This window comes from Coptis chinensis, chromosome 5 (assembly GCF_015680905.1).
Source record: "Coptis chinensis isolate HL-2020 chromosome 5, ASM1568090v1, whole genome shotgun sequence".
In the NCBI taxonomy this organism is placed as follows: domain Eukaryota; kingdom Viridiplantae; phylum Streptophyta; class Magnoliopsida; order Ranunculales; family Ranunculaceae; genus Coptis; species Coptis chinensis.
Window position 1 is genome coordinate 78,295,751 of NC_141460.1, and position 10,141 is coordinate 78,305,891.

General features: G+C 37.6%; 1 protein-coding gene across 4 annotated transcripts; it reads right to left on the reverse strand.

The window, feature by feature from the left end:
* Positions 1–2,479: 2,479 nt before the first annotated feature.
* LOC147499073 (uncharacterized) lies at positions 2,480–9,399 on the reverse strand. Of its 4 annotated transcripts, none has more exons than XR_015195695.1 (6): positions 8,860–9,399; positions 8,730–8,774; positions 8,593–8,634; positions 8,470–8,502; positions 6,498–8,384; positions 2,480–3,330 (listed from the first exon to the last, which is right to left on the reverse strand). XR_015195695.1 is itself a non-coding variant. In XM_086560890.1 (5 exons), the coding sequence occupies exons 1-5, from the start codon at positions 9,201–9,203 to the stop codon at positions 6,560–6,562; spliced, it is 2,286 nt and encodes a 761-aa protein (XP_086417016.1). In that variant the 5' UTR covers positions 9,204–9,399; the 3' UTR covers positions 6,356–6,559. The 4 variants fall into 4 exon arrangements, 2 of the variants coding, with proteins under 2 accessions (XP_086417016.1, XP_086417015.1); XR_015195694.1 differs by having other exon boundaries at positions 2,480–3,486; XM_086560890.1 differs by lacking the exon at positions 2,480–3,330 and having other exon boundaries at positions 6,356–8,384; positions 8,593–8,631.
* Positions 9,400–10,141: the final 742 nt, after the last annotated feature.

Sequence of the window (10,141 nt, forward strand, 5' to 3'; positions counted from 1 at the left end):
TATTGTGGATAGCAATGGTTGAAGATAAGTTAACACAAACAATTTTGCATTTGCAATGTTATGGATAAGGTCTTAAGGTGCAACTTGTGTTTCTAAATTAGTAAGATTAGCTCAAAATTGTTGTAGATCAATCAATTAGCCTCAATCGAAGTCTCAAACAAACAGTAAACAAGGAATCTATCCCAGTTATTTGGATTGCATTGGATAAACCATAGAGTGATAGAGAAGTTTGTGAGTCGACGCTATAAAATATATCTTGGTTCACTCAGGTTTGGAATGCTGAATCGATTTCAATTATCCAGATTCAGAGAATCAAAATGTCCATTCCCAAGTACTATTGATGTCTCTTTGATCCTAGCGAAAAAATAATAATTGGTGTCTCTAGGCGGTGCAGCCCGCATCACCAATAATTAAACTTAATTAAATCAGTAAATCACCATTATGTTCTTGACTAGTGATTAATTAAGTAAACGAAGAATGTGAAAAACTGTAAGTTTCCTCCATTTTTCCCGTGAACTTAACTACTGGACCCCTTAAACATGCTAGACTCAGAGTTTTGGTTCTTCCATAACAGAGCTATTGTAAATGTTTGGCTTATCGCAAGGTGGTAGAATGCAATACAATTATTTTTACATTTTTTTTTTAATTGGTAAGTCTGTTTTAAATGAGATCAATAATTTTTTGATGCTAGCAAAGTTCGACTCTAGACCCTAATATAATCACTCAAAAATTTTACCAATTTTACTAGTTTTTACCGATTTTCAGTCGGCATCTGCAGGCAAGCAAACATTTTTTTTTTTTTTATGGTGATCAAGCAAACATTCTTACATGCATACATCCAAGGTATAAACTACATCATTCCTGTTGGGTGTACCCATATTGTCGTGATTGGGCCAGTCCATATTCCCATCCATTTGATTTCTCAACAATTACACATTGCAAGAACCAGCTGGCAGCCTGGCACGCATGGAAAGCCATTAATTGCTCAGTTATCAAATGAATCCAATCCATCCCAGAGTTCGTCTGAAAAAAAAATAATAACCACGAGGATAGGCCAGCCGAGACCGTTGGATTAACGGTCCGAAAATAAAAACAAACTCATATTATTCTCTTTTCCTTTTGTTTTTGATTTTTTTCAGGCAAGCAATCATTTTTTTTTGATTCGGATCCAACGGTCTCGAAACACTCATCCTTATAGGGATATCCTCGTGGTAGCCCAGATCATCCATAAGTATCAATTGGAGGTTTAGATGGTATTGTTTCAATTTGTACTGTATTAATAAAACCATTAACTGTATCAGTTGTATTCTATGTTGACAAAACGATGAGCTTTAGTTGCTTCAGTATATTACAAACTGAGATAAAACAATGAGCTGTGTCCAAAGAAAAATGTCCCCACCCCCGCTAGATGAGCCAATTAAGCCATTAGGGTCTCCCTTTCTTCAATTGATATGGTGCTAGTAGTTCGAGGAAAGTGATAATCATATAGAGTAGGAAGACTGGAAGACCATCCGAGTTAACTCAAACTATAGGTCGTGTCGGTGACAGTGAAAAAACTTCTATTGATCTCATAATTATTACTGATCTGCGGTTAATCCCCAATTATTACCAAAAAAGATAAAGAGGCCCAAGAAACCAACTAGAGAAGACATGTCAATGTAACTATCTTCTGCCCATGGTGAGAAATTACCAATCCAATCTGTACTCGACCAAATGGTCAAACCCTTCATTTACATTTCATGACTATTGACTACGTATTTGAAAACTCATTGTAGAGGAGAACAAGAACAGGTAAATACAAGTAAGAAACAACATGCTGACTTGTAAGAAATCACCAAGAAGGAAATGGCTATAATTTAGGAGACAGACTACTCACATAATGCAAACCAGATGCTCCACCGAAACAAAGATCAATGAGTAGCTGGGTCCCTGGCCGTGGACAACAGGACAAGTCTCCACATCCTCATCACTCAACACTCTTAAGTTCTTCTCTGTGGTAGAGTAAGATATCTAATGACTAGCTCAGAGGAAAGGAAGACGAGCGTTAAGAATTGAGAACGAACGTACAGTATTAGTCAGCTGCATCTTTCTATCTATATATATATATGTAGAACTCAAAAGCTCAAACATGAAATTGGAGTACTTTGGTCGAAAGATGGGCGACCAAGTGAGAACAACGAAAGCATCACATCTTCAACCTGCTCTTCAAAAGTTCAAGAGTATAATTTGTTCTAGAGAAAATGCTAGGAAAAAGAAAGGAAAAGAGATGTGGTCCACTTTTTCCATAGGTTTTTTGTTGTTTGTTTGCCCATATAAAAGAAAGGCTAGGGAAATGGAAATGGTTTTGAGTCTATGGTCAGACCTAAAAATTTTAGGAAAATGGAAATGGTTTTGAGTCCATGGTCCAGACCTAAAAAATTTAGGGAAAAGAAAGGAAAGATAAAAACAGTCACAATTTATTTTCCTTTCCACAGTTTAGTAAACAGACACAATTTTAAAACTGTTTTCATTCCATTTCTTTCCTTTCCACAGTGAACCACTTATTTCCTTTCATTTCCATTAGTTAAAATTTAATAAACAGTCCCTTACTTCAGCAGCATGAATGCATTACATAAAGCACAAAAAGTTCACTCCGCGTCACATGCATTCTGTAGCACCAAATTCTCAAACAACTATTCCTCTTACAATAGACCAGAAATTGACTCAGAGACTCAAGTAGCAATTAGCATGTACCAATATGTCAGCCTGAACATCAACTACCATCACATGCTCACTAGCACAATACCAGAAGCTAAATGTCAGGTAACTATAGTGCCGCTTCAATAACATATTTTGCTCAATGTTATATTCTTGAATGGAAGTGTTAAGCACTGAAAACAATGTAACCTTATAAATTCAAACCTTATATCCCACTAGCACTGCAATGAAGCTATGATGACTATATACTTCTGAGTAGCAAATAGCTCTTGAGAGAGAACAACCTAGTGTACAAATTAGACTTCTTCTACCTACTGTAGAAAACACCTAGTCACAAACTTTTACCATTTTCTAAGATTGCCAGTAGCAAGTGTTCTCGCCAAGATCAAGATTTACATGTAAGATGTTCAGAAGGAACAACTTTGGCCAGACATGACGAAGACCTGTTACTGTCAATCCGATTCCTCTTATCGCTTTCCCTAAGAAGACATGCATTGATGCATGAGAAAGGATCCCATCAACACTACCGAACTTCTGAGTTTCCCATTTATTTAAAAACATTTGAACGACGATCCCAATCAAAGTGCATATATCCTTTGAGGTACACCAGTTAAAATAATAAGACATCGGATCCTGGAGTGACAAGTACGCAAAAAATAGAAACAAATGAATGAAAAAAGTACAGGTATAAATGTAATGATGTCTCAGATTAGCATATTGGCACATTCATCCTAGTCAACCACAAACCGAGTTTCAAATCGCCCCTGGTGCGCAGTTCTTTTGGAGACTCTGCATTCAATTGTCATCACTGACCACATTACAGAGTGAAGAAATTTTCATTTAAGGAGATGAAATTAAAAGTTAGATGGATTCAACAAAATGGACTTAAGTAAATCAAAAACCGAAGGAACCCAAAAGAAAGAAGAAAAAGGGTAAAATTTTTAAAAGATGACAGAACGACATTGAAAGGCATTATTTCTTAGATTGAGCAAAGCAGCACAATTTACCAACCACATGATATGCTTGAAGTACTTGGAGAACACAAAAAACTTGCTGAGACTTCTGATCTAGTCTTAGCATGTGCCATTACAGAAAATAGAAGCTTAAACAAAAAGATGGAAGGATAACAGCAATCAAAAAGAGGAACATATGATCCTATGTGGAACATAAACAACACAGTCAAAGAGTTGTTTCTAATATAATCATCACAATTATTCCAAAGGATAAAATTGTAATTAAAGCACAATTGTCACAAATGTACCATACAAGACGAAACGGTGTCCGTCCAAATCAACAAGAGAAACAGATCTATTATTTTATCTATCTAGAGATTATAATCTTTTCATTATGTGGAGGGTTATGATCAACTCTCAGTCTCTCACTCACTTCAGATGCAATGAGATTGTATGTACAAAGAAAGCGTGTGAAAGGATACAACAACCACCAAAAAAATAAAGATGAAGAAGAAAAAAGAACAAAAGAACAAAAGAACAAAAGAAAAAGGAAGCAGAAAGCAGAAAGCAGAAAGGTAAAAATCGTCACATGGTAGAGAGAGTCTGAGCATGTCCAGCTTCAGGCAATAGCCCAGTGCACTCATAAATCCTATGCAAACATAAGGTTTGTGGCTGCAAGCCTAGCTTGCTTTTACCCTCCAAAAATGTTTAGGATTATCATATATGCAAACAAAGTCCAGACAACCCTCACAACTTAGTTGTTGTGGAATCATGAGCTAATTTAATCATTGCCAAAAAGGAAAAGATCGAAGCAAAATTAAGGAAGACAACATCAATCAAAATAAATAAACATTAAACCCTTGAGTATCATAAATAGCTTCATATTCAGAAAAGATATGAACCAACAAAAGAAACTCTGTAATGATGTCTCAGATTAGCATACTGGCACATTTGTCCTTGCAACCCGCAAGCCGAGGTTCATATGACCTCAGTGCGCAGTTCCCGTGGAAACTCATGCTTCAATCTGTGGTCACTGACTGACTAAATTATAGAGACTAGCAGAGAAAAAGAGTTACAGAAGTTTCACTGAGAGGTACACTCAACAAACAGCATATAACAGTCAGATCAAAGGAACATCCAAGCTACCTGGAACATGGAAGACAGAACAGTACTACACTCTATGCAGTCACAGGCTCAGGCGGTGGCTAGGTTCCAGGGTTGCACATAGAACCCAGGCACATAGCCTAGCACATGAAACCCCAGTTCTCTAGCTGACTTTACCCGTTGTTTCTAACATCTTTTACTCAAGAAGATACGGTATATTTTGATAAAATCACAACTACAGAGTATTTATGCATTCCCCATGCGCAATTCAAAAGCACAACTGCACAAGTACATAATTATTTACTCAAGAGTCAAGAATTAAGAAGTTAACCAAATGCAGCAGGAATAACGTTTGTATAATAAACAAAAAAGAGGTTACAGCAGTAATAGAAAAGGAAAGGAAGCAAAAAAAATACTGGAGGAAGGGGAGAGAAAAGAAGCGCAAAAGAGCAAGGAATTGAAGGCAAAAATAAGGGGTGAGAAAGAGTTGGTGCTTGAAGCTCTGTGCATTGCAATGTTTGGGAAGTTTGGGTTTTATTAGAAAATAAGGCACATCTAAGCTGATGTGTAGTAACAACTTACAAGTTTAAAAAACAAAATGGAGTAAAAAAAAAAATAATAATAACATAACAGGTTAAAAATCCGAAAACATCAACTGATAGCCTAAGCCCAAGCCTAAGCCTGGATCAAGGCACTGTGCTAGAACCTAGGCCTACCGCCTAGGCATGCCCTTTGACTGCATAGACTACACAAATGGGCAATAAAGAAGGAAACAAGTGCATCACAGAAGTGATAATAAGTTAAGAAAAAAGTAACAATAAAGAAGGAAAAAAAAAAGGATGATATACTTGGCATCAGGAATGGCTCCCTTTTACCATTGGATGAGCGATCTTATTTATCCAAGTATTGTATGTTGCTTCTGACTTACATTTACCTAGTGTTCCAGGAAGCTCTTCCATCAGCTTAGTGGCTTTAGATTTTTTCTTCGTGTACCAGTTGACACACCTTCACCAAGTGAGGAGGTATGCACTCTCAAAGTCAGCTAAATTATGTTGTATTTTACTTGACTTTGGTGTACTTTGTACTGAAATTTGAAGTACCGTGTTTAGAATCTCCAGATCTCCATAATATAATGCTAAAACTCATGGAACCTAATTGCTAGGCATATATAGGTACTGTTGAAATATGTTTACACATAGAAGACAGATACTTTTATCTAGCAACAACAACAGAAGATGAGGATAGAGGTAATGAAAAGCATTCTAGATTGCCAATTTCAAGGTAAAAATATCATCATTAGAGGAAGTTGCCTAGTTTTTAGGACTACTATAAATTAAGCTGGGAAAGGGATGTGTGCTTTGTTTAAGAGACCACAACAACAGTCACAACCAAAAATAAATCTCTAGTTCTGTCATAATTGAATTTTCAGAACGATCTAACTTTACTGATAACCAAAAACCAGAGTTATATTTAAAGCTATGATACGACCCAACTCAGACACCCTTAGTGGCACAGAAGCTTCTCAAACCACATGAATCATGATCACCAGAAATCAGACGCCGCAACAAGGGCAAATTAAGCTGTTTAGTAGCTATTAAATGTGCTGCTAAATATGTCAGTGAACTAAGGCATGCAAAATGCCAGTAAAAAATTCAGGTACACTAGACAAACAATACTTGGGGGTGGGGGGGAGGGGAACTATACAAATATGATATTTGGGAATAAGCTCTGAGATTAACTCACCAGTGTAAACATCTTGCTAAATTGCGATTAGATAAGAGAAACATGATACACAGAGTGAATGATTAAATTGGAGATTTGCATGTCCGACTATTGTGTCCCTTCTCCTTGCAACAACTGCAATGGTTTTTATGCTTTGGTAGCCCCTGAAGATCAATCCGCTGTTTCTTTGCAATACCTTCTTCCCAAGAATTCTTAGGAGAGTAAATTATTTCACCATCAATGTTTGCCTCACCAATACAGTCAAATCGAGGCATGTCATACGTGCATAAAGGTCGCATGGGCTGTGAATAGATTAGCTCTTGCGTACTCCTTTTATAGCAATCATCAACAAACAGGTACACATCTTTGTTTAACTTCCGAAGAGCTGCACATGCATGTATACATGGAAGGCCAGAAACATTCCAATCATTACATGAACATGTCCTATTCTGAAGATTCACACAATGGTAAACCCTCCCGCCTCGAATCTCATACTCATATGTTGAAGATTGATGTGCCTCAAGTCTTTCACTCAGAACAATATTTTTCTTCAGGTTAACGTCAACTGAATCTCCAACAGGACATTTCCATACTTCCTCCCTACGCTTATTAAGTAAGTCCATCATCTTTGTTCGTATTTTATCAACTGACCCCGCTATTGGCATGTTTCGCGCCTCCAAGAGCCATGTATTATAACACTCAACATCCAAAGTAAGCAAATTATATCGTTTACCAGGAAATTTGCTATTAGCCCAATGCTCTGGTGATTGCCCAACCAACCAATCATAAGCCTCAGACATTATGAACCGGATGTCACTCAAAGATCTATCATAATCTACATCAAGTCTTGCATAAGCAGCTTCACCAAGTAACTCCACCAAAGTTTTTTGGACTTTAGACGGTAAATCGAGGCCTCTTAAGAATGATATAAAATTCTGCTTCAAGTCAGAAAAACATCGAGAATGAAGAGTGGATCCACACACCTCTTCAATTGAGAGAACGACGTCTGGATTTCTGTCAGATACAAAGATAACCTCCCTGTCATCATTCAATGACACTTTAAGGTTGGAGAAAAACCACTTCCAATCATCATATGTGACCGAGTTGACTACTGCAAATGCTACGGGGAATATATTGTTGTCAGCATCTACTGCAGAGGCTGAAAGAAGTGATCCTTTGTACCTTCCCTTGAATAGCGTATTGTTGAGGAATAAAAGTGGTCGACAACCAGATTGAAACCCATGAAGGGATGCATAGAATGCAATAAACATTTGGTTGAATCGTGACTCTTTCTGAGTGAGCATCACAAAACTACCGGGGTTAGACTCCGATATCTTTTCACAAAACCATTGTAATTTGTTAAGGGAGTCCTTGGACAGACCACGGATCTCCTCATGTGCAATTGCCTTGCCTCGCCAAGCTTGCTTATATTTTAAGTTCACAGCCAGCTCTCGTGAAAAGTCCTTGACGATCTGCATGGGTTGATAATTAGGACTTTCCCTGACCTTGTCCACCACGAGACTTGCAATCAAATTCTTTGATATCCTTAGTTTTGTACTACTTTCGGCTGGGTGGATGTGAGAACCATTGTACTCATACACTATAATTTTCTTTTCCTTTTTCCGGTAGCTAGCAAAGAGTTTCCATTGACAGCCTTCAACAACACATTTTGCCTTAGACCTCAATTTACTGTTTCTAACATAGGAGTATGCAAATCGGTGAGCGATAGAAAACTTGTTAAGTGCTAAACGAAGACCGTCGATAGTGTCGAAAGATTGTCCTATTCCCGTGATACAATCCTCCCATTGTGCACTTAACAGGGGTTCATCTGTAGCAAATGCATCACTTGAAGAGGTTTCAACTACCGACGAATCATTCTCAACCGCTGGCATCTCAGTAACGCTTCCACTAAAAATTGCACACATTAAAGAATAATATCAGCAAGGGTTTATATAACAATTAGCATTAACAGAACTTTAGAAAATAGACTTACCCTTCATTTTCTGGCAACGTAGTAACATTTTCACTGCAAAATAAAATTCCCAGCTCCTAATTAACATCAGCAAAGACATAACTCTTTCCTCTAAACAAGTCTATAGCCAACAATAAGGATTACCCGTTTTTCTCAACCGGTGGCATTGTTGTCACATTTCCACTGCTAAAACGAAACACATTTCAAAATTAATATCAACAACTCCTAACAATCATTTCCTCTAAACAAGTCTAGCATTAACAATAAAAACTAAAAATTACCCATTTCTCTCAACCCGAGGCATTGGCATTGTCGTCACACATTCACTACAAAAGCACGTAACACTAATATTAAAATCAACAACACTACATTCAACTAAAATATAACCACATAACAAAAAAAAAGCAATACCGTGCAGGGAGACGAACATGTTCAAGACTCTCACCGGGTCTAAGAACAAAAACTTCAACAGTATCATCATTGAACTTAATCATATTCTGAATATCTTTCTGGCTACTTAACGTCACGGCCCGCTTTGCATTGTTCTTTATACAATACTTAACAGTAGCAGTACATAACTCAATCCCAAGTTTTTCACACACTTGAGTAACGAACTCATAATAAGTCGTGGTTTCATCCACAGATACTCCTTCTGTAATGCCACCTTCATATTCAGTTGTTCCGTCGTTACGTGTAACTAAACAACCACCTGTACTACAGTAACAAAACAATGCTTTCCCTGTGCTCGATGCCATCGACGACTAGTTTTCATGCATTAGCTGAAAAACGTATAAAAAAGGTGATATTGTCCTAATTTTAGTAACTAGGAAACAATGTGTCCTTAAGTTAATTTCTAGTTTAATTAACTTACTGACGTGCCCGTACTTGTGAAATTGTTAAACTAGGGTTCTTAATTTTCATATGCCGTCCCACATTTTTGAGTATCTCAGACTCAATGATCAATCTCAACAGGCATAGTACAAAATGTCGCCGAAATGCCGAGGATGTTTCAAGAAATTTACGTTGGGCTTGGGCATAAGATTGTATTGGGCCGTCTTTGGAAACTCATATGAAGTGTCAACCATGTGATTTCTAAGTTTGTCTTTTGGATCACTAGATCTGCATCATTTAGGCTAACCCGCCAATGGTGCGGCAAAACACCAAATATGATGAGAATTGTGATCCAATGTTGCGGCAAAACGCTAACACTATTGGTATAACTTTACCTATCTATACCGCCAGTTTTAACGATATAGCGTATGGTCTACACGCCAATACGAGTGGCAGCCATAAATCTAATCTACACACCATACTGTGTGCCGACTGGAATTTTGGTTCGGTGGCAAAAGAGGGAGATAGAGTTGGTAGAAAGGGTAAAATAGGGAAGGAATTTGAAACCGAAAAATCTACACTCTATTACCAATGGCGGATACAAAGCAAAATTTTCTAATTTTCCACCCACCATTACCAATGGCGGCTAGATGGGCTGACTTTTTTGGGTTTTCATCTACACGCCTATGCTACTAGCGGGTAAAAAAACAAACCATAGGATCCAATTACGCTATCCCGCTAACCCCATCCACTATTGTATTGTGTGGTTTGGTGTTTTAGCCTCCAAACCATTGGACTCAGCCTTAAGTGACTCATTTAAAGAGTACCACGAGTCGGGGTGCAAATGTGCAACTCTGGGTCT